We start from the raw sequence: 25,933 nt of genomic DNA on the forward strand, positions 1-25,933 counted from the left end.
CCAAAACCTACCACTTCCTTACAGAATGGGATGAAGACATTTCCCCCAGTATTTCCCATTTATTTCCCCCTTAGTCTTAAATGTAACGCCAGTGCTATCTATCTATCTATCTATCTATCTATCTATCTATCTATCTATCTATCTATCTATCTATCTATCTATCTATCTATCTATCTATCTATCTATCTATCTACCTATCTATCTATCTATCTATCTATCTATCTATCTATCTATCTATCTATCTTTTGCAACACAGAGCGCAAGCTAACATAAAATGACTTGTCTTTTAGTTATACTTGATATCTTCTCCATTAGTCCCTCCGTAACATTTAAGTCTATTTTGTATTTGTTGACGAAATTGTCAATAATTTAGTCTTAGTTGTAGTCATCATAGCTTAGTTTTATTTAGTTTTCGTCAGTGAAGAAAGGTAGTCGACAAACATTTTTCGCTATAGTTTTAGTCAATGAAATCATGCCTAACACTGATGCTCAGTTTAAAGGAGTAGTTCACCCCCAAAATGACTTTTTTTCCTATTGATTACTCACGCCATGGAGACTTCAATAATATTTGTTTGTATTTGTCGCATTCCTAAGACAAAACAAATGAATGTACCCCCATTGATTCTGGATGGGGACTCAAATGCATTTGGGTCGAATGCGACAAATGCAAAAAATAAATAATACTTCTGAACTCAAGTCTCCATGGTGTGAGTAATCAATAGAAGAAAAAAAATATATCATTTTGTGGGTGAACTACTCCTTTAATGGTAAAGGTCAAAAGTGAATCTGTGTAGTAGTCCCCCCCCCTGTGGATTATATTACAAGTTTTAGCATTAACATTTCAATGTGTTACACAATGAAGCAGGATGTTAACAGCATCTTTTTGTTTGTTTTACCAGAGGGAACCGTTTCCATAGCAGCTGGGGAGGAGCTTCCTACATGGGCGGAGTCTGTTCCCTCACCAAAGGAGGCGGAGTCAACGAGGTGAGACCCCATCTATACTATAATTTTGCGAATGTCTGTCTGAGTGAGTGTCTGTCTGTCTGTCTGAGTGTCTGTCTGTCACAGCGTTTCTCCTCAGTGGCTGGAGCAATTGATCTGAAATCGCATCACCATTAGCATATGAACACACCTGACATAACTGTGAAGCCCGTTTGTCACTTTCACAAATCATATGCTGTATATTAGCATTTTTATGGTGTAACTACTATCTATTCTGCATCTAGCATGAGGCATATCTATTCTGCATCTAGCATGGGGCAACATGTTTAACCAGCTCTGTGCGTGTGTGTGTGTGTGTGTGTGTGTGTGTGTGTGTGTGTGTGTGTGTGTGTGTGTGTGTGTGTGTGTGGGTGGGCGGGGGGGGGGGGGGGGGGGTGTTGGCTGGCCCTCTTTCAGATGTTGTCATGTAGATCGGTACACAGTATCTCTGTAGCCTTTAAACGAAACGGGTATTTCTTACATTGATGCTCCTACATATTATCATGCAAGCACCAGAAAGTTGCTTTCCATCCCTCATATACTGTGTGCACAGTGCACACCCCATAACCCACACACTGCACATCATTTCGGAGCTCATATCTTTGAACGGGTAAGGACTAGTTTTAAATTAAAGGAGTAGTTCACCCCCCAAATTTCTATTGATCACTCTCCCCATTGAATTCATGGATATTCTTTTGTTGTTGTCGCATTCCTAAGACGATAATTTGATTTGAATAAATGTACCCCCATTGATTCCAGATGGGGACCCAAAATGCTTTTGGAATCAATGGGGGTACATTTATTGTAATCAAATTATTGTCTCAGGAATGCGTCAAAACCCCCCAAATATTATTGAACTCAAGTCTCCAAGGGGTGAGTAATGATAGAGTAGTTCACCCCCAAAATGCTATTCCTGTTAAGCCTCTCATAATCCCTATGACCTTATCTTGACCTCATCAAGAAACTTCTCTCTCTCTTTCTCTCCCCCCCCCACAGTATGGAAAGACAGATGAGATGGCCATAACCCTCGCCCAGTCTCTTGGCCAAAATATTGGCATCTTTTCGGACAAGAAGCGGATTCTCAACGGTAGTACAATTAAACACTCCCTCCCTCCCTCTCTCTCTATCTGTCACCTGACTCATTTTCTCAAACACACACACACACACACACACACACACACACACACACACACACACACACACACACACACACACACACGCACACACGCACGCACACACGTACACACACAGACATGCTGGTATACAGCTAAATCCAGAGTTCCAGAGGGTTAACTTAACAGTTTAACCCCTTAATAAAACAAATTCGTTTTTGACCATTTTAGTCCTTTTTAAATCTTCTTGTTTTGTTTTCGCTTTGTTTCTTTGCCCTTCTGAATGTAGCATCACCTCGCCCTAAAGGGCGACATCAGGGATCTCCATATATGGGCATAAAAAGGATTTGTTCCCCTGGCATCACAGGGCCAGAGCGTGATGTCAGAGCAGCAAACCCATTCTGGTAGAGTGGTTCCTCTGACATCACAGTGACATCAGAGCATGATGTCAGAGCAGCAAACCCATAGAAACCCATAAACATGTGTACACGTCTACACAGACGCGGACAAGCTGTGACGTTTCTCATAGTAAACTGCGACCTTCAGTCGCAATTCTTATTATTATTATCATTATTATTATTATCATTAAATGAATACATGAAAAATACCTAAAAATGTCCCAATGGTTTTCTGAAAAGCCTGTTTCTTTATCTGTGGTGCTCAAGTTTTTTAAAGTCTAGAATTATATGTATTTGACCGCAGACATCTCAAAATAGTTTGTTCCAGGGACCCCCCCAGAAGCAAAGATTTTAGTTAAAAAATGTTCGCTTTAAAAGAATATATATTCAAAGATTTCCTCAAATGTTCACATTTTTTCAAAAAATAGCAGATCTACAAGCTCATGGCGCTGCAATTGGTGTCGTGCTATGAGCTTGTTGCGACCGTCAGGGAGCAGTTTACTATGAAAACCTCCACCGGCCGTCCGTCCGTCACACGTCACACGTCACACCTTTGTTTGTGTACGGTGTGATGTCATATATCTTCAGTATGACATCACACCACATGTGTACACAAACCTTTGTGTACGTTGCTGTGGCAACAGTCTGTTGTTGCTGGTCTGTTAGTGTACATTAGCAACCACCTTAGCAACCATGGTTTTACCCTAGCAACCAACTGTTTACCCTAGCAACCAACTGTTTACCATAGCAACCATGTTTTTTTACCCTAGCAACCAACTGGGCATAAAAGGGATTCTGTTAGGGATCTCCATATATGGGCATAAAAGGGATTCTGTTAGGGATCTCCATATATGGGCATAAAAGGGATTCTGTTAGGGATCTCCATATATGGGCATAAAAGGGATTCTGTTAGGGATCTCCATATATGGGCATAAAAGGGATTCTGTTAGCTGTTAGTGATCTCCATATATGGGCATAAAAGGGATGCTGTTAGGGATCTCCATATATGGGCATAAAAGGGATTCTGTTAGGGATCTCCATATATGGGCATGAAAGGGATTATGTTAGGGATCTCCATATATGGGCATAAAAGGGATTGTATCCCAGATGATGCCCTGTTAGGAGATCCACACTAACAGAATCCATATATGGTCCTACCGACAGCTGCTATAAGCCAACCCTGGCGATAAGGTCTGAGTCGAAGAAATGCTTCTTTCCTGGCAAGAATTGCCCCTTTATACTGTAGGGCTCGTTTGTGTATTGTATGACATCACGCCACATCATCGGCTGAGGACTGTGTGATGTCATCATATCGCCATATATGGAGACATAAGGGTGTTTTTAATGAATCTATCATGGTTAAAATGGAGTTTGAAGTTACAATGAGTGTGTGTGGGGAGAGGGCCTGGGCCTGCCGGAGGGCCAGATAACATTTACATCAAATATCTAAATACTGAATGAAGAAAATTAAAAACTGTTCAGGGTGTTCATACAAGCCTGATTAGACCGTATAATGACAAAAAGTTTTTTTGAAAGTGGAATATCCCTTAAGTCTGACCTCACAAGCCCCATATTTGGACACGAACAACATATAACTCCATATGTTAAACAGTTGGTTGCTAGGGTAAAAAACATGGTTGCTATGGTAAACAGCTGGTTGCTAGGGTAAACAGTTGGTTGCTAGGGTAAAAAACATGGTTGCTATGGTAAACAGTTGGTTGCTAAGGTAAAAAAACATGGTTGCTATGGTAAACAGTTGGTTGCTAGGGTAAACAAATGGTTGCTATGGTAAACTCTGAGCACTCCTTGGGTATCACTTACGTTGGCTGTTCCAGAGTTACCTCCCTGCAAGGCTTGTGCCTCTATCCAGCTGATTTGCACGCAAACGAGTGGGCGCGCTTCCAGAGGATCAACAACAACAAAAAGCAGCAAGAACACAAAGCCATTGACAAGGCCCTGCAGAAAATGCATGACACGCTGCTGCGCCACACTCAGCACCCCTAAAAAACAGTACTTGGGATTTGTTGATGTAAATGTTCACATAGAGTGTAATAATTGGTAAAACAAACTTTTGGCCTATTTGTGGAGATAAGCGACCAACGGTCGCTTATCTCCCGATTAGGGAGTCTTACTGGTATATCTAATACTTTTGATTAGCCATAGTATAAAAAATAATACCTAAAGTGCGTTCTCCAGTTTAATGTAAGCGGTTACATGTCCCCTTTCCGACATGTCTCCTTTCCGACATCTCTAACCCTAACCCTAAACCTAACCTCTATGGAAGTGTCGCTACTCCGACAATAAGAAGTCAATGTCGGAGTGGCGACATGTCGGAATGGAGACATGTCCCCAATGTAAGCATGGACCCCATAATAAGGTACATTAAAGTGCATATAGCTGACAGGGTTTTTTTTTTTCACAGGCGAGTGCAAGTGTGACGACCGCTGGTCAGGCTGCATCATGGACGATGTTGGGTAAGTTACGCCTTCTACAATAATTGTCTTTTAAATAGTTTTTATGTCAGCCCCGAGCTTCTTGTAGAATCCCCCAGGTTAAGACAAATTATACATCACCACCTTTTACACCTGCAGCTCATCTCTCCCCTGTACTGTATCTGCAACACAGAGACAAAGTGAATCTATATGAAGTTCATTTGCTATGGGCTGCAGTAAACACCACAAATATAATTTCCCATAAACTAGACCAACTAGGCTGACAGATCCCACCAGATCACCACTAGATGTCACCAGAGTCAAGTTTATCTTTGGCTTTGGTCATGAAAATGTCATAGTAGTGCATAGTTATTGTTCAAATTCAGCTTCTCCTTGTTGTATGGCCACGCAACTGCTGCCCTTACTGTTTGGTGTGATGTGTGTCGTGATGTACTGTAACGTGTTTTAGTGACATAAGCCTCTGGATATCTGATGTGTTTACTTTTAAGTGTTCTAATCAGCATCAATGTCTGCCTGTATGCGTGCTGTGTTCACATCATGTCTAGCCGTGGATAAAGACTAGACTATTATATATGTATTTTATCGAGTCTGACTTTTTTTTACTTCTGTAACCATGATAGTCTTGGCCTGTCCTGGACCAGTGAACCCGTATTTCTCCAAACATCTCCAGTGGTCACCCTTTTGTAAATACAGGATTTACTGGTGAAAGTTCAGGACGCACTGGGGGGTGCAGCCGTGCAGGCCAAGACTATCGTAGCGAGAACCGATAAAATACATCTATGCCGGTCCATAGGAACGTGTCTGTGTATTTTGTGGGTGTTGCATATTCCCTGTCAGTCTGTGAAGCGCTGTCAGTGTGTGTGTGTGTGTTCTCACACCCCTCTTCCTTAAAAACCTCTTGCGTTTCCCCTCAATCCCAAATGGGACAGCAGGTGAGCCCATAAGCTTGGTTACAACGGTGCTCGTGCCCTCTCGACCAACCTAGGAAGGGTTGTCAGTCATCACAACCTATTCCCGTTTCATCCAGGGCCGTCTTCCTTTATGTCAGGGGTCGGCAACCCAAAATGTTGAAAGAGCCATATTGGACCAAAAAAACACAAAACAAATCTGTCTGGAGCCGCAAAAAATTATAAAAGCCTTATATATCGTTGTTGTCGGGTGGAAACCTTGTATGTCCAAAACTTTATTTTATGTTTATCATTTAAAAAATTAACTAAACTAGTGAAAACAGCCGATCTACAAGCACACAACGCCTCGCGGTGCGAGGCGTTGTGTGCTTGTAGATCTGCTGTTTTCACTACTTTTGTGCGTCAGTCTTGTATGATGAAGCAGGGCTTTACTTTGCGGAAAAAAAACATACACATTCGAAACTTGGAGATACAAGGTTTCTTCCCGACAGTGACGATAAAAAATCGTTAAAACAAAAAATACATTTTTTCATTTTCATACATTTTGGGAAAAGCTCCAGGGAGCCACTAGGGCGGCGCTAAAGAGCCGCATGCAGCTCTAGGGTTGCTGACCCCCGCTTTATGTGAATCATTATGAACAAAGCGATTTCTAACCTCTGAAACCCTATATATATTTGGTTGACTGGGGTCCCACAGGGCTCTGTATGGGGCCTCCTTTCAACGTGGCCCCCATCATAACTCTGAGAGTGTACAAAATGGAACCAAATGAACCCGTCCTTGAAATTAACCACTTTTAACCATTATTTTATGCTTTAACTATTAAAACAAATTGCAGATATACAAGCTCACATCACGGCACTGTGAACATTTGTGCAAGTCTTTGAATATTTTGACCCGATTCTATCCACGACTTTCCAACGTCCCACCCTGCATTGCGTAGAAAGTGTGCGGCAGTTCCGGCGTCGCAGCCGAGTGTGATCTACAAGCTCACGACGGCTGCGACTGCGACGCGACGTGAGCTTGTATGTCAGCTGTTCTCCGGATGTGTCCCACACATAATGCTACAGTAAATTCTCGCGGAAACAGGTGGATAAATGTACTCTAAATCCTTCTAGATCAGTGGTTCTCAATTTGTTTCATGTCAAAGACTCCCAAAATACTATCCTTTTAAGCCAGCAGAAGCTGTCGGTTTGTTTATGTTGTACAGTGCACACACACAGGGGTTGACACTAAGGTCTCAGAGGCACTTGCCCATTGGGCAAGTACAGGTCATGTTGTACTTGCCCGAAGTTCAGGCCCACTTGCCCGAATAAGTTATAAGTTGATAAAGTAGGTAAAATTTGAATTGCTGTTCAATTTAACACATATCTTTTTTTTTTTTTTTTTTTACTTTCTGGGGCTGTGCGATAAAAAATGGGTATGGGTTCACACTTTTTTATTTTATATTTTGAAGTGTAGCAACAGTAAAAACAGCACACTTTACTTAAACAGTGTTCTTATTTTACATTCCACAGAGCAGAAGACAGCTCTGTCCACCTTCTGGTTTTTAGACAGATATCTGGTGTTGTGTTGATAGACGGTTGTTGTGTTCCCTCTCAAATGACCGGTCAGGCAACCTGAAAGCAAACTCAACCTGCACTACAGTTTTATTTACCTGCCGGGGGCAGTTGGGCAAGTCTTAGTGTCAATGCCTGCACACACATACGTTGTTTTAATACATTTCACATTTTAATACATTTCTCTTCCATTTTTGCTGATAGACATAGCTTGCTCGATGTAATAATAAGTCCAAAAAAGGAACAAGAAAACACAGAAGGACTCTCTGGTCCTGTCTCCACTCAATCACAGTTTAGCCACAAATGACAAACAGATCCTTTCTCGGCTTTCGGGAGGTGTAGTTCCAGACTCTATGTAGCATTCTGAGGTTTGAGGAATAGTTGTGTGGTTACCACGAGACAACTCGCTTATTCTATCCACTGTTTGAAACGAGACTCCTCCACAATTCCATTCTGAATGGAGCGAGATTGGAGCGGTGGCCAATGCCGCACTACAGGGTTCAAGCGGTTAAAAACAGCTGCATTTTTCCATCATCGTTTGTGTGTACTTCGTTCCTCTGTATTTTATTGTCTTCGTTTTTCTTTTCTTTTTTGGCTGAAGTCACCTGCTGATTAAGTTCAACCCAAAATACAATCGAATGACTCATGTTGGCCGCGCCGTCGTTGTGATCGCTCAAGCCCAGGGGTGCTTTTGAAAAAAACAAAACAACGCCTATAGTCTCGTCATCATCAATACTTTAGTCCAGTCAATCTGTGGTTTGACCCAAAAGAAATTGCAATAGCAATCATTCAGGGTTTTTTATGATCCGTTGGGTCATCCAAATAACATATTAAAAGTTGTGAATTATATATTTAGTGGATCAAGGTAAATTCAGGGGGTTCAAGTTTGGGTCCATTCACTTTAATACTATACAGGGAAAAAAATCGTCTTGAATGTGAGGGGTCTAACAAGGGGTTTTTCATGACATTACTTGGGCTTTGTGGGGTCCATTTTTAGCAATGGATTCAGAATCATGAAAAACCCCTAGTTAGACCCCTCACATGCTACTTAAAGAATAATTTTTGGGAGTCTGCTTCTCCTGTATAGTAAGTGAAAGGACCCACATTTGAACCCCCTGAATTGACCTTGATCCACAAAATATATAATTCACAACTTTTAATATAAGATGCAGGAGCGTATTTTGACCAATAAAAATGATGTCACATTACTATTGCAATTTCTTTTGGGTTGGGCCTTTTTTTGGCTTAGATTGACTGGCCTACTTCCTCCTCCATCACTAACCAATTGAAACGGTCTGCAATGTCATTCCCATTCTGAAACCCTAACCTGGCACCTGTTTACACCCCACAGAGGACAAAACAACAACATGTCATTATGTTCCTCACATCAATGGTATTTCAGACACCGGCATTCAATGACAAAGCACCTCCGTCATGTTCACGGAGTAACGGTTTCATGCATGTCATAGGCCTGTCACAATTATTACACAATAATCCTCTAATTGCAATTATTTGAGATAATCGCAATTATTTTGCATAATCGTGATAACCTTTACATTGTGAAAATGTGAAAAATTTTGAAAAATAGCAGATCTACAAGCTTACAACATGTCACTTCGTGACAACGTGTGACAAGCTTACTTTGTGACAAGCTTACAACGCGTCACTTCGTGATGTGTTGTAAGCTTGTAGATCAGCTATTTCCGCTATTTTTCAAAAATACATTTAAAGTATACAATTGTCAGTAAGCGGCCCTGTGCCGTTTGTGATTATGAAGCCTAAATGGCAAACAGAAATTAAGTACCGGTATGTATTCTTATGTTCCAGTCTTCAATGCCAAAACATCGCTAATCACAATTATATTGTGTGACAATTAATCGTCAATTTAAATTTGTAATCGTGACAGCTCTAGCATGTCATGACACTACTAAACTACTGACACTACTTACTGTGTGTGTGTGTGTGTGTGTGTGTGTGTGTGTGTGTGTGTGTGTGTGTGTGTGTGTGTGTGTGTGTGTGTGTGTGTGTGTGTGTGTGTGTGTGTGTGTGTGTGTGCGCGTGCGTGCGTGCGTGCGTGCGTGTGTGTGTCTGTGTGCATTCATGTGATGCATGCATGTGTCTGTGGGCTTGTGGAGGGCGTTAACTCCACCATTGAGCTGTGTTTCTTTAACACTGAGGTATCAATGCTCCTCTGCTGTGGGATTTGTTTTTATTTTGCTGTTGTTACTTCCTGTTTTCCCGTTTTATGGGGGCTCTTGCCAATAAAACATGTAAGAACCTCTATTACTAAGAACAAGAGAAACTAGGTGCTCACCGATATCATTATCATATATGCCCTGATGAAGACCCTGAGCGGTCGAAACATGATGGCTTTTATTATTTTGTAATGAAATAAAGTACCCAGTTTTTACGTCCGTTCTCCTCCACTATTAACTTTTTGAGTGCTCAGATCTCTCCTCTCTTTTTCAACCTCTATTACTAGTTGGACTCCTAATATGCCATAGTGTCGTAATATTAAGTGTCATACCTATTCTAAAACCATGGAGACTTGACAGTAGCCTAATTGGGTCTTATAATCAAAATAAGAACAGAATAATGGTATGTAAAAGAGAAAATTTAAATATACATCTATAGGGCAAACATCAATAAACAATGTGTGATGGGTGGATGTGTCTTATTTTATTTTCCACCAATGACAAGGTCACCATCATAAAAGTAATTGTGCTTATTCATACGCTGGTCCAGCCGGCTATCATTCACTTCAATGCATTCCATTCAGCTTGTAGGGGAGAGTTTGCCATGTGCGTCAATGGTGCATGCTGTGGTGTAGAACGTCTGGGCGGTCTGGCCTATCCTTATTTAAGGTCTATGGGTTTGCCACTCTGACATCACTGTGATGTCAGGGGAACCACTCTAACAGAATGAGTTTGCCGCTCTGACATCATGCTCTGGCTTCACTGTGATTTTACACAAACAGAATCCCTTTATGCCCATATATGGAGTACCCTGATGTCATCAATAATAAGACCATATCTAACAGGACTTCATATGGGAATGCCCATATATGGAGGCCACATTGACCACATACCACACTAACATAATCCATATATGGCCAAGACAGATGGCCAAGACAGCCCATATCTGTGTGGCTGGTTCTACAGACCATACAGACCCATGTATGGGCATAAAAGGCTATGGTGTCAGATGTCATAGACAATAGACATCATAGGACTTTCACATAACGAATATCTGAGTAAGCGTGTTTGGGCTCTCACAGTATCCTCCTCATATAAAGTACATGGATCTCCATATGGATACCAGGCAGGGGTCTCCATATATGGGTAACTGGTCCGATATACATCACTGGCCAGATGGCCAAGACATGGCGCCCTGAGGCGTGTGTTACTAGTATAATCCTTGATGGAAGGGAGTAGGTTGCTGTGACAACAAATGGTCAAGACCAAATGCATTATTTACAAGTATGTTGTAATTATGGTACATTACTGCTTGCTGAATGGTCTCTGTTATGTATGATGACATCAAATTGGCTTGATAAACCCTTCGGCCAATCAACGAGGTCTAGGGCAGATGACTCTCCCAATAAGCATTTTAAGGCTATTTCATACTTCTTGCGAAGGCCTTCTTCTTTTCTTTCAATCCGAAGACACATATCGTCGTTGTCTGATGAAAACCTTGTGTGTCCAAAACCGTTCGTTTAGCATTTATCATTTTAAAAATGATTTAAACTAGTGAAAACAGCAGATCTACAAGCACACAACGCCTCGCGGTGCGAGGCGTTGTGTGCTTGTAGATCTGCTGTTTTCACTACTTTTGTGCGACGGCCTTGTATGATGAAGCAGGGCTTTACTTTGCGAAAGAACGTACACATTTGAAACTTGGAGATACGAGGTTTCCACCCGACAATGACGATATACAACAGAAACACACGGCATCAATCACACAGAACATCACAGGGACAATTACGTTAGCAACATCACAAGGACAACCACAGATGAAGAACAAGCAACAGTCAAAGCCAAGGACAGCTTCTCTTAAAGGACAACTTCTTTTTTTACGATGGGAGTGGGGATCAATAGGGAATAAGGGTTCATATTTTAGATTGTATTTAGAGAAAAGAAAAGATGAGTGTTAAAATGTTTTCATTTACTGATTTCTATTGTTTTAGCGATTTTAGTATTTTGATTTCAGTGGTTGGGGGCATGCGCACAAGTGGCTAAATATGTATTTTTAGACACAATAAGCTGGACATTTCTTTGTTACTATTTACACCAGCCCCCAAGTTACATCTGCCCATGAAAGATTAATGTGCATCTTGGGAATGGGCTTATTGTGTCTAAAAAGACATATTTAGCCACTTGCATGCTTGCCCCCAACCTGGGGGCATGCATGCAAATAAAAATCGTTAAGATCACTAACTAAATGAAAACATTTCAACACACACTTAGAAAATAAAAGAGTATTTTCTCTCTAAAATATGAGTCCAATCCAATCCAAAAACATTTCTCTCTGAAAGTAGTGGTGTAATAGCTTTATTAGACCACATAGGCTCTAATGAGAAGGGTTTTTGCAGGTGATGCATTGCAAATTATTCTAGACCCTCATTTTCATCTCATGCCTTGTTTTGGGGTGAATTAAAAGGGTTTCCCTTCATCAAATCCCGACATTTGACACAATGATTTGACCAGGACACATTAATGCAAAGCAATGTAGAGGTGTGTTAGCCTGCATTACAAAACATGAGTTCTGTTCAACCAATTTCTTTTGACCAAATCAACAAATGGTCAGATGACAACACCAACATCGCCAAAAGGATTAAATAGAAGAGTACATCCACAATATTCATGGCAGTTAGGTTACACTGTTACTCTGTACAAAGACTTGCTACAGTATCTGTGCAGACTAGAGCTTGCTCTGCCATCATATTAACTTACCGTGTCGTGATTTTTGCATATTAACTGGTAGCGTGCCCAGGATTATTCAACATTTAATCGGCAGGTGCCCATGGCAACCCGCCATCGTTCAATGAAAATATAATTTAACCTTAACATTTGACATACTCCAAACTAGTGAAACTGGTTTGCTTCTGTGTGGTGAAACAAGTGGTTGCTGTGTGTGTGTGTGTGTGTGTGTGTGTGTGTGTGTGTGTGTGCGTGCGCGCGTGCGTGCGTGCGTGCGTGCGTGCGTGCGTGTGTGTGTGCACGAGTGTGCGTGTATGTGTGTTCAGCAGTGTGTAATGTTGTGCTTGTGTGTGTGTCTAGTTTCTACCTGCCCAAGAGGTTCTCAGACTGCAATGTGGAGGAGTACCTCAACTTCCTGCACACTGGAGGAGGAGCCTGTCTCTTTAACAAACCACTCAAGGTACACACAGGCACACACACACACACACACACACACACACACACACACACACACAGGTTTGCACTAATTACTTTACTTGCGAGGGCATCAACATTTTGGGATGGCTATTTTATAAATGCCATTTTTACCCTAAACTGAGCTATATGCCAACTTAAAGTATCATAAAGTATCATATAACAAGTCTAACTCAAACATATTCCATTAATCATTAAACAACCATTTCTCAAGTTTTATTTGTAATACGTACGCACGCACGCACGCACGCACGCACGCACGCACACACGCACGCACGCACGCACACACACACACACACACACCCAAATATACACTTGGGTGTCCTTGTCCTGGCCTATGTCACTAATGTCAGTAAATGTACATATGCACAATTCTCTACTATTTTATATTCATTCGTGTATTTCCCTTACATGACAGTAGCCTACATTTCTTTGTTTTAATTGATGTGTTAGTTGCTGGACCCTCCAGAATGTGGGAATGGCTTCGTGGAACCTGGGGAGGAGTGTGACTGTGGCAGCCCTGCGGTGAGTACAGTGTGATGATTATGTCATCATGACATCACAGGTATGGACGCTTGGTCGGGAGTGCTGGTTCCAGTTGTTTAAGAGCGCTTTTGTACTGGTCTGTACCAGTGGTTCGCAATGTCAGGTTAGGGGCATTTATTTGTTCGTACCTCTATGACTGCCTGCCTAGATACGTTCCAAACCGCCCACTCAGGTCTTCTAGTGCAGACCTACTCGATGTGCATAAAAGAGGACTTAAACCTAAACTTTTAGTTGTGAATCAATAGGGAATCAATGGGAGTGGTGAATCAATAGGGGATCAATGGGAGGGGTGAATCAATAGGGGATCAATGGGAGAGGTGAATCAATAGGGAATCAATGGGAGAGGTGAGTCAATAGGGAATCAATGGGAGAGGTGAATCAATAGGGAATCAATGGGAGAGGTGAATCAATAGGGGATCAATGGGAGAGGTGAGTCAATAGGGAATCAATGGGAGTGGTGTTAGCTGGAGTATTGGTCGAGCTTCACATGACAGTTAGCTTGCTGTAGAATAAAGCAAGTGTGCAACCACACTTGCAATTTCAATTGCATCTTTCTAGTTATTATTATTGCCAGACCCATGAAATGGGTAGGCCTACATAAGCAAATGTCGGTCTGTCCGGGTTTTCTATATAAAGGGTATATATGATGATGACATGATGATGACATGCCTACAAAAGGCATGATGTCATAAATGATGATGACAGACAGTGGGTTGGCAGAACCGGGGTCTGGCACAACCAGGTTGACCGCCAGACCCAGAGGGTCGGCCTACAGCCTATAAATGTACCATTAAATTTATAGGCCCAGAGGGTTGGCAGAACCGGGGTCTGGCACAACCAGGTTGACCTGGTGTAGTTATTAGTGTGGTTGCCCAACAGGGCAACACATTATAGTCCTGGGGAAACTTTATTTATTACTTTTCCACCACCATTGGAAATTGACAGACAGACAGACTTCTGTCCGACAGGGATAGGGAATCAATAGAGAATCAATGGGAGTGGGGATCAATAGGGAATCAATTGGTCGAGCTTCACATGACAGCTTACTGCAGAATATAGTCACGTCAGCAACCACACTTGTCATTTCCAATTGCATCTTTTCCAGTTATTATGTGTGTACAAATGGAACCACATGGACCATTATAGGTCTGTAATTATGACAGCAGTGTACAAATGGAACCACATGGACCATTAGAGGTCTGAGAGTGTACAAATGGATTTCTACACTCTCAGAGTTAAATTCACACTGATAATTTGAGTATTGAGTGGCTCTCTCTGCTCCGTTTACTGTGTCTCCCTACACCAGGGGTGAAATCAATTAGCTAATGAGGGACCAGTGTTGGCACAAATTAGCCAATGAGGGACCAGGGCCTTTGAACTCAGCTGTATGTATGTGGCACCAGTTAGCCAATGTGGGAGCATCGTTGGCAGTGTAGTTTCATTAAGCGTCCCGCGTAGCTTGGTCAATGTGACCCTGGGCGTACATTCCGCACAAAGCTCTTTGTGCCACGATAAAGGCCAGATGTAGGCCACGCTTCGCGGCCAGGACAAAGCCGGATGTTGGAGCTTAGCTCCTCCCAGGAGCACCGCTCACAAACCAATCAAAACAAAAAAACGACTACTACCGCTACTACTACTAATAAAATAAAATAAAAATCACACTCGTGTGAAGTGAGGGGTGCTGACCAGGATGATAGACCCACATGACATCACAGGATATCAGTATTTGATGCCATGGACATACACACACATCACGTATTGGTGCGGAGCTTCGACAATATGTATTTCATTTCGTCATCACATTGTCTCCTGACATTCAACTGTCTGTCGTGAACCTCCTGGGCGTATTTCAGGTGCTCGACGATCTCGGCGTTCTTCTTGGCCAAGGCCTCGGTCTCCTCCTCGGACTTCCTCAGCTCTTCCCTGACGTGGTCCAGCTCTCTCTGGAGCTGCCCTTCCCTCTGAGACGTCTCCGAGACCGTCTTGGTGTATTTGGAAACCACCTCCTTCTCCTTCTTGTTCCAGTTCTGCCGACCCCTCTCCCACATCTGATTCCTCTCGGCGATCTCGTCCTTGAGCCGCGATATCTCGGCGTCCTTCTCCTTGGCCTCCTTGCTCAGCACCTTGAGGCGGGCCAGTGCGTTCTGGAGCTGGCCGTCCTTCTGGTAGTTCTCGGAGAGCAGCCTCCGGCTCTCCGCCTTGATCTCCTTCTCCTTCAGACTCCTCTCTTCCCTTTCCCTTTGGCAGACGCTGGTGGTCTCCGCGAGGGCCTGCCTGAGGCCGATGATCGTCTCCTCCTTCTTAACCCAAGCTTCGTTTTCCTTCCTGCTCTTGCGCAGCTCGTCCTTGACCTGGTCCAGGGCGAGTTGGAGCTGCGCCTCCTTCTGGTATCTCTCGCAGAGCACCTTGCGGTGGTCGGCCCGTTCCCGCTCGGCCCGTTCCCTGTCCCATGCGTTGCTGCCCCTCTCGGCCATAACCTCTTTTCTTTCTGGGGATGCGATCCCCTTCCTCTTTCTCAGAAACGCTAACTCGGCGGGTGTCGCACACGCACACAGCGTTTGAAGTGGGAATCTGATTAGTCCCTGGGACCGCGGTGGCTTATGAACGCTCTTGATGAGGTCATGATGATGTCACAATGAGAGACTATAAAGGAAGGAATCGCCGCTGGAATTGAAGCTCACTTCCAGGTTCTCTTTCAGCCAGCTGTTCCTGTTAACTAAAGCACTTTGACTGCCTAAGATGTCTACTGGCGTTTTAACGTCCCACCCGAGTGCCACGGCCCCATTAAGATGCCCACAGAAGTGAAGGAAAAAACTAAATTTCCCATGATGCCTCGCGAAAGACACTTCCGGCAACTTCCGTTCGGCCATTCATTCTGGCTGCAGAAAATGGATATACAGTATATATAGGATATATATATATATTGCGCGTTTGATCAAAACTTCCTGTTTTCTATTCTCCACGTGAAAGAAAATACTTTGAACTGCCGTGAATGGGAGCCATCGAAGATCTGGTAAATAACATAGGAGAAAGCCTTGGCAGTTAACGACACTAGTTATGGCAAAACCTATGGTAGTCTGAGTGTTAGTGGCCCAGCAGATGACGCTATTTCACCGTCTACCAGTTGCAATACATTATATTAAGTCAATGAGGTTTCAATGAGCGACCTTTACACTTAATTGTATTACCTTAGTAAACCTTTTCATAAACACGTAACGTCTTTTAAATCATCATGACTGAGTAAATTATGGTCTCAATAAAATGAACTAGACTGCACTCTGTCGAGGTGCCAACATGCGCCTTGTGCACTCAGCCAAATATGTCTGGTAACTTTCGCCACTTTCCGAAGAAAACGACAAGTGAGACCAACAGAGTGAGCAAGTAGAGGATGAGTGCTGTCTGTATGTCTGTATGTCTGTCTGTATGTCTGTATGTCTGTCTGTATGTATGTATGTACTGTATATATGTGCCCACTCTGTTGAGGTGCCAACTTGCGCCTTGTTATTTAAATCACTTGTTGGCGGTGACGTCACCGAGAACGCTCTATCATTTTGAGTGACCATGCCATGAAAACGTTTGAAGACCCCTGGCATCATTTTGACCACTACTAGTAGTTGTATTGCAAAAGTGGTTTGTGACAAGAGCAAGTAGGGATGGGTATCGTCTGCGATACTTTTAATGGTATCGATCTCATGACGTCGATACTATCGGGTATCGGTTCACGTAGAAACGAACGATACCTCGTTTCGATACTCTTGAACACACCCCTGGCCGGTCGCATCTGTAACAGTTGGGCTACTGAGAGTTTAATGACTACACTACACTCGTTACTGTGGAAAATAGCCGACAATAGCCTATAATGTTTATTATTATGATGATTATCCAACGTCTATACTCTCCGCTCCACCACACTGTGTGATCATCATCATCACCTCTGCTCTAAAGTGTGTGTGTGTGTGTGTGTGTGTGTGTGTGTGTGTGTGTGTGTGTGTGTGTGTGTGTGTGTGTGTGTGTGTGTGTGTGTGTGTGTGTGTGTGTATGTGTGCGCCTGTTTTGTAGGAGTGTGCCAGACAAGGAGAGAGCTGTTGTAAGGGATGCACTCTGACGCAAGGCTCCAAGTGCAGCGATGGACTCTGCTGCAACAATTGTCAGGTAGCCTCGTGCACGCACAAACACACGCACGCACAAACACACGCACGCTCGCATGCACGCACGCACGCACGCACGCACGCACACACACACACACACACACACACACACACACACACACACACACACACACACACAGCCCCTGTCACTAGAATAAGTTCACCAGGGTTCATGGAAATTAATGTCACATTTGTGGAACACATCTTTGGCTGTTGTATAAGTCAGTGGTTCTCAACCTTTTCAGCCCCCCCCAATAATCATATTTGAATAGGGGGCACCCCACCCTGTTAAGCACGTGGAATGTAGGAGTTGAGGCATTACATTTAGTTTGACTCTGTTCCACAGATAACATTTTTGAAAACAGCGAATCTACAAGATATCGGCTGTTTTCTAAACTTTTGCCTCTTATGGCTCTGATTGGCTTTTGGCCAGTGTTGGGTATAACGGCGTTTAAATAAACGGCGTTACATAACGCCGCTATTTTTTTCAGTAACGGGTAATCTAATTAATTACAATTTCCATCGCTACAACGCCGCTACCGTTACTGACAATGAAATGTGCTCCGTTACAAGCGTCCCCAGCTGTCACGATGGTTGAGAGAGAGAGAGAGAGAGAGAGAGAGAGAGAGAGAGAGGGGTGCAGAGAAAGAGAGAGAGAGAGAGAGAGAGAGAGAGAGGGTGCAGAGAAAGAGAGAGAGAAAGCCCCCGTGTCGTGTGTCGAGAGAGAGAGAGAGAGAGGGTGCAGAGAAAGAGAGAGAGAGAGAGGGTGCAGAGAAAGAGAGAGAGAGAGAGAGAGAGGGTGCAGAGAAAGAGAGAGAGAAAGCCCCCGTGTCGAGTGTCGAGAGAGAGAGAGAGAGAGAGAGAGAGAGAGAGAGGGTGCAGAGAAAGAGAGAGAGAGAAAGCCCCCGTGTGTCGGTCTTGCAAAAATAAATAAATGACTCACGGAGTTGCAAGAATCCACACCAGAAGCTCATTAAGTAATTTCCAGTCCCAACAAAATACTCTGTGATTGTTGATAACAGCTCTTCTTGGAATCATTAGCTAGCATCCTTAAATCCTTATGCAGAGATTAAATGTCGATGTATAACTGCCTAAACCTTTGTTTAGTTTAGTTTTCTTTGCGACAGATCTCCCCTCCTCTCTGTGTCCACACGTGAAGCAAAATGACATGAGGTATTTTTTTCCCCCTTGAGAATAATAATGGAAGGCATCAAAAAAGCGATATAAGGTATTTTTTTCCTTGAAAAGAATGAAAGGCAGAAAATACTGTAATCTGTCTGAATCGATTTTTTTTACTCTAATTTACTTAAAAAAATACTTATATTTACTTACTTATATAATACAAATATTTTTAGTTAAATAAACTGAAATCTTTGGATTTCTTTATTTTTATTTTTTACTTTGTAACGCAAATAGTTACTTTTCCTAGTAATTAGTTACTTTTACAATAGAGTAATTCAGTTACTAACTCAGTTACCTTTTTGGAGAAGTAACTAGTAACTATAACTAATTACTTTTTTTAAGTAATTTGCCCAACACTGCTTTTGGCCAATGTTTGACCAGTTTTTATCGTTCAGTTCTTGATATTAAAACGGTCTTCAAACTCCTTAAATTGTCACCTCGCCATCATATGGAGACATGAGAAGAACATAATTATATTGTGTTGTGTGTTGTGTGCAGATGGAGTTCATGGGCGTGGTGTGCAGAGATGCGGTGAATGACTGCGACATCCCAGAGAACTGCACAGGAAACTCAAGCCAGGTGAACTAACCGCGAGCATCCCCCAGCGTGGAAGTTGAACTGTTTATTTACAAATAACGCTGACTTTCTATTCTTTGAGACACATTATTTGGGCACCATTGTCTCGGAGGTGCAAAGACTGCAGGTACTGGATCAACATCGCATTTGTTACAGTTTAAGGCAGTTAGGAGACTCTTTTAATCCAAAGCGACTTAGAATAAGCAGGTAATATACATCACTATAATAAGCAGGATAATATGTCAGTACATTAACAACAATATTACAAATGCATAGGAATATCAATCTAGAAAAACAATAACATAGGTAGACCACGCACCTAATCAGTAAAAAAACGTCTAAAACCTAAAAATGCTATCTAGCTTCATGTATGGTCATTGAGGGAAGGGGAGTGTTACATGGGTTATGCTATGGGTTTAGGTAGAGTGGAAGTGGTGAGTCTTCAGTCCGTGGCAGAATTTGTGAGAAGTTATATCCCGCACAGTGGTATCTTTTTCTTCCGTAGTGCTGAACTGGTTATGCATTGTCATGCAAGGACCTGCAATATGAAAAATGAAGAGCGCATTTTTTGTTCCCCAAGCTCCGGAGTCACAAAAAGGAGCCAAATCCATGCAAGAAGCACCATGGGCGTGCCAATGTACTGTTCTAGCATCAAATGGAATGTCCTGCAGCTGTATGATGCTAGATGAAAATCTACGGCAGCGATTCACAACCTGTAGGCTTTGCGCGTATTGCAAGCGCGTCCCCAAATAATTGACAAAACACATTGGCAACATATTTTCTCCATAATGTGATTTTGATTGTGATTCCAATAAATAGGAAATTATAGTATCCTATGTTAGTTCTATTGCTCGAAGCCGGAACACAATCGAATGATTTATCATTCAGATAAACCTGCTCTGAAAATGCACACAGCCCTCCCAATCTGACCAACCTAACACTGTTGGCCGAATGTGGCCAGATGGGTGGGCCGCGAACCACAAGCGACGTGGTATGTATTCCTTGATACCGGTATGTGTAACCTATATAGGAATTGTCTTTTCTTTGTGTTTTTCAGTGTCCACCTAATGTCCACAAGATGGATGGTTACACCTGTGAGAAGGACCAGGTAAGTTAAGCCATTTAGACCGGGTACGCATTCATGCTTATTATTATTTTATGCTTCAACTTAAAAAAAAAAAAAAATAGCAGATCTACAAGCTCACAGCGCGGCACCGAGTGCCGCACTGCAAGCTTGTAGATCTGCTATTTTTGAAAAATCGTGAACATTTAAATTTTGACCTGATTTTGACCCGATTCTTTTTGGAAAACACATTATGTATTTGGCCGTCTCAAAATATTTTCAGGGACCCCCCAGAAGCAAATATTTGAGTTACAAATGTTCACTTTAAAAATTAGATATTCAAATATTTGCACAAACTTTCATGATTTTTCAAAAATAGCAGATCTACAAGCTTCTAGATCTTCTATTTTTCAATAAGTGGCTGGCCTGCCGTACCTGCCGTTGTGTGTCAGTGAGGTGACATGATAACGGGGATGCTGTTGGGAACTTAATGTGTGAAAACTCCATGTGTCTCTGTGCAGGGTCGCTGTTTCAACGGGAGGTGTAAGACCAAAGACAGGCAGTGCAAGTACATCTGGGGAGAGAGTAAGTGTCAACAGTTCCCGCGTGAATGATTGCTTTCTGTCGAAATGGACACAGGTGTGGATGTTCTATCCTTCAACTTCTTAAAGGGCCACTTCACCTCTGGGACAACCCGATCTTATTTTATTGTTGTTTGGGACACGATCAACATGTGTTCAATCTGTTTTTTTTTTTATATTTTAGTATTTCAGCATGTACTAGTGATGCATTTTGCATCATATGATGCAAAACGCATCACAATAATCGTGTCCCAAACAACAATAAAATAAGATAGGGTTGTCCCAGAGGTGAAGTGGGCCTTTAAATAGCCTCACGGCAGAGATATTACATGGTCTTTAAGGTTGTTTATCTTCCCTTCAGGAAGGGGGTGCCTTCTCTCTTCTGTTCAGATGTATTGACATGTTTCATGTTGATGCCTGCTGCATCGGCTGTTCTATTCTGTTTCTTTATCCAAAGTTGAGTTGAAATATATTTGCACAGGAGTGCATTATTTCATATATTTACTTTAGATTAACAATTTTGCTGCCATTTTAAACATAGCTGTAGTAAGCAGCTGCCAAATTGTCCTTACCTTTTAACGTGGGCACGTGCACGCATAGTGCATGATCTGTGCGCGACTCATGTAGTAGACCGGTAGACAAGATCACAGCTTTCGAAAAAAAAAAAAATCCATTGGAATAGACAAATCTGTTGCCAGGCTGTTACCCCTGCTGTATCCGCCGGTGTTACATAAGAAAACATTGGAAACGGCCAGCTGTGCGCTATGGTAACACGTGGACACGTTCACGCACATAGCAGACGATATGTGCGCGGATCATATGCCAGGCGGGCACAAGAATCAACCAGCTATCAAATAAAAAAAAACGCGTGAAAAAAGACGATGAAATGACCATGCAGCTCCTTCCTCTGTTTACAATGTAAACAGATGGGACGGAAGCTACGATTGGGCCTTGGACAGTATACGGAAACCTAGATCCGGTCAGAACCGGAAATACGGCAGGATACAGTTAGGAGGCGGGCCTAAGACTCCGAAGCGGCTATATACAGCGATCATACTTTTAATTGTTTCATAATGATTAAAGCTAATTAAATTTCCGGGAACGACGGGCATCGCAGCGTGGTACAGCGGGAAATCAACGGTTTCGACGGGGATCGCGGGAAATGAGTTAAAATCTTTAGGTGACCGACACATTGATCTTGTGATCTTGCAAAACAGAATGCAGATGATTGATGATGATGATGTTGTTTAACCACTTGAACCCTATGTGCTTGGTGTGCTCCTTTTGTCCTTTTACACCAACTGATCTGCAAGGTGACAAACTGTCATGTTCATATGGTTAAAATACACCAAAGTGGTGTTGCCTATGCATGACATGAGAGAATGCATTGATTCAGATTCAGAGTAGTATCGCGTAGCCAGACAACTATTCCACAATCTCTGAATGCTATATAGAGTCTGGACCTACACCTTAATAGTTGTCCATATTAGGATGAATTTGCGTGACTGTAAAGACGAATATTTTAGTCTTAGCCTTAGTCTTTTGGGATTAGTCTTAGTCTTTTAGTTCGTCTTTTAGGCTAAGTCTTTTGGGCTAAATATAACCACATAACTCTGAACAAGTCATTGTCTTCTGCTGCCTGTTACTTGGTCAAACTAAACCATATGTAAAAGATGTATTTGGCTTTGACTTCATTGCAGTTACATCCCAGTGTTAAATTTGACAGCCATTAGTCTTAGACTTAGATTTAGTCTTAGGTTTAGTCTTTTGAATAACACAAATAATAGTCTTAGTCTTCTGAAATAGTTTTAGTCTAGTCTAGTCTAGTCTTATCGACAAAATATCAAAATCTTGTAGTCTTTTAGTCTTGGTCTTAGTCGATAAAGTTAACACTGCCAGACTGTATGACCGGAAGCATTTTGAAAATTGTGGGAGGCAACAGTCTGGCCACGGGAGACCACATCCACACCTCAACTCAGAGCTGTGTGCTTTGTTCACCACCAGAGGCCACTGCTGCGGACAAGTTCTGTTACGAGAAGCTGAACATCGAAGGAACGGAGAAGGGCAACTGTGGCAAGGACAAAGACACCTGGATACAGTGTAACAAACAGTAAGTCTGTTCAGTATGTTCCTTATATGTAGTGTTGTAGTCGAGTCCACCTAAAGTCAAGACCGAGACCAGATAAAAAATGAATAAATAATAACAAATAAATGGAAAACTATGTGTTTTCTTACTAAACTATACACACATCATCTAGTAATTCATCAATGAAAAGCACCAGATAGCTCTCTAAAAATGTTAATGCGAATAGGCTCCTCATAATATGGGTATAGAATTATTTCATTGCATTGTCTTGACTCTTGACCCGAGTGGACTCGGTGGGGGAGAGTCCCGAGTCCCTTAGTCCGAGACAGAGTTGAGACCGATTAAAATCGTGCATGGGCGAGACCGAGACGAGACAGAGTCAATGAAAATTCGGACACAAGTCCTGACTCGAGATGAGTCATTGACTCGAGTACTACAACACTACTGTACTTATTCTGAACAGTACAGTAGGCCATGTGTAGAATTACTGTTTACAACTGTGCCACTTATCATGTCTGTTCATGTTTGGATACTGTGTTTGGCTAATTGTAGAGCATGGTTAACTGGATGGTAGTGCAAGGGTGGAAGGGAGGTGGTCAATTATTTAGATTCGTGTTTACAAAGGAGGCCTGGAATCAGGCTCGGTGTGGGAGGAATTTTCAGCCCTGGGATTTGCATCAGACCGGCCCTATGCGAGCGCGCGTAGCGCGCGAGCAAAAACTTTTTGAGCATTATTTATTAATTAATTGTCAAAATTGAGCATTATTTATTAATTAATTGTCAATTTTTCACTTGAGCACCCCCTCCTCAAAATGAACGGTTCCAACGCCACACTAAAAACGGACCCCAAAAGACTGTGAAAATTGATGACTCATCACTAAACCATCATTTTGAGTGGCCATTTCTTGCCCAATGAATGTTTTTCGTGCAAAACAAATGCTTGCAATGGATTCCGAATAATTAAAAACCCCTAGTTTGATCCCTCACATCCCACTTAAAGCAGATTTTTTTGGGAGTCATTTTTTCCTTTATATTATAGTGTAAGTGAAGGTAGGTAGGTCGTTTTCAAAACTTTGCCCTGATGGGATTCCTTGGGACTTTTTTTCTCTCACTAAGGATATAATGAGGATACAGAATCAGTTGAGTTTGCTACTATTGCAATTTGTTTTAGGTTTAGCCTAATTTTGGCCTAAAATTACTGGACTATAAGCATTATGTTTTGGATTGAACTGTTTGAACATAATGCATAGGCTATCCACAAATGTAGGGCCAACTTGCACAAATACTGTACATTAATTACTGTAGGCTACCCACATTACCATTTGCGCATTGGCGTGACATGTTAAGGTACAGTAATAAATTAGGATACTCACAAGTTATATTGTGGATACAATACAAGCAGTGGATGCTGTCCCAGCGTCTGGTTTAATAAGACAGGACAGCCTTTTGGGGAAGTTGACATAATTGCTCCTCAGATATATTCCATTCAAGGTAACGTTTTAACGTGTCCAGCTGTCCACATGACATGTTTCATCTGACTGGATGCGACCATAGGATGCGACAGACCAGTGTTGCGTCCATGTTTGTTGTTGCCATCTTAAAATAAGCGTGCATTCTTGTTAATTAGTGGTTTTACTCACAAATGCTCTCTCGTTTGAAAGGCTCTGTGATGTATTCTAACTAATAACAACTTGTTTTGATAGTCCATCCAACAACTAAACCGCGCGCCTAGCTCGTATTACAAAGTGAAGCCAATCGGTGTGCAGCGTCACAGGCACAGCGACAGCGTGATAGAGGGGGCCCATTGAGGGGGGCTTCCGATAGAGTGTCATTCACATATGAGCGTCATTTATTTGGACTGAGATTTACTGGCAGTCGGAGTCCCCCCTGGCAACAGGACATAGGCAGAACTAGCACGTTACAGAAAGGGGGCCCCAATGGGGGTTTCTGATGGACGACGATCATTCGCATTGACGGCCGAGGCCCGTTTCAATTGAAACACTGCAGTGACCTGCAGCGGCCCGCTCGCCGGACTCCCCCTAGCGGCCCAGCGGGGAAATCCCCGGTTTCCCAGACGCTCACGCCGACGGTGCCTGGAATGCTGTTTGCTTCTGTGTTTAATGAACTTCACTGCACGCACGCACGCTAGCATGCACACACGCGCGCGCGCGCACACACACACACACACACACACACACACACACACACACACACACACACACACACACACACACACACACACACACACACACACACACACACACACACTTCAGAAACCCCTCCAATACAACAAACACCAAAATTACCCAAAATGATGGGAGAAAGGAAGGACTGCAAACAAGAAACAAACACCTCATGTCTTTAGCCTTTTCGATGTTCATAATTCACAGCCACAAGCAGAACAAAAATCAAAACTCCCTCACCTTGCTCAAAGGTGTAGGAGTTCGCTAGCGAATGTCTGCAAAATGCGTCACCAGGGCGAAAAAACAAGAGCCGCTTTTTTGCTCTGGAAATTCGTCGCCGATATGGAAGCTTTCATTGGCTTTATGAGTTTAAACAAAAAATAGCAAATTATTTGCCTTGCAAATTTGCCCCTAATGTGTAAAGAGCCCCCCCCCCCCCCCACACACACACACACACATTGTCACTGTGTGTGTATGCCTGTGATGCAGCAGCATGCTCAGTGACTGCCGTCACAAAGGTTTCCATAGCATCACATTAGGGATGGGACGATATGAAAATTTCATGTCACGATTATTGTGACCAAATAAATTACGATTTATGATATTATCACAATGATCCAAAAATCACACCCGTGTGAAGTGGAGCTGTGTGTGTGTGTGTGTGTGTGTGTGTGTGTGTGTGTGTGTGTGTGTGTGTGTGTGTGTGTGTGTAGATCATGTGTACCGATTTTTGTGACATTTGAAGAAAATATGTAGGAAAAGGAGCA

At 42.6% G+C, this 25,933-nt stretch overlaps 1 protein-coding gene across 1 annotated transcript in view; it reads left to right on the forward strand.

Annotated features, from left to right (window-relative positions):
* adam22 (ADAM metallopeptidase domain 22) overlaps window positions 1–25,933 on the forward strand; it is a gene marked incomplete at both ends in the record, with an annotated part of 158,041 nt that overhangs the window by 99,812 nt on the left and 32,296 nt on the right. The window contains 10 exons of the mRNA XM_080739570.1: window positions 900–984; window positions 1,978–2,068; window positions 4,914–4,965; window positions 12,688–12,787; window positions 13,255–13,326; window positions 17,407–17,499; window positions 19,176–19,256; window positions 20,311–20,361; window positions 20,838–20,901; window positions 22,902–23,007. Coding sequence (XP_080595696.1) covers window positions 900–984; window positions 1,978–2,068; window positions 4,914–4,965; window positions 12,688–12,787; window positions 13,255–13,326; window positions 17,407–17,499; window positions 19,176–19,256; window positions 20,311–20,361; window positions 20,838–20,901; window positions 22,902–23,007 — 795 coding nt within the window. The remainder of the gene's footprint in view (window positions 1–899; window positions 985–1,977; window positions 2,069–4,913; window positions 4,966–12,687; window positions 12,788–13,254; window positions 13,327–17,406; window positions 17,500–19,175; window positions 19,257–20,310; window positions 20,362–20,837; window positions 20,902–22,901; window positions 23,008–25,933) is intronic.

This window comes from Nannobrachium achirus (genome assembly GCF_963921795.1).
Source record: "Nannobrachium achirus genome assembly, chromosome: 2".
NCBI lineage: Eukaryota > Metazoa > Chordata > Actinopteri > Myctophiformes > Myctophidae > Nannobrachium > Nannobrachium achirus.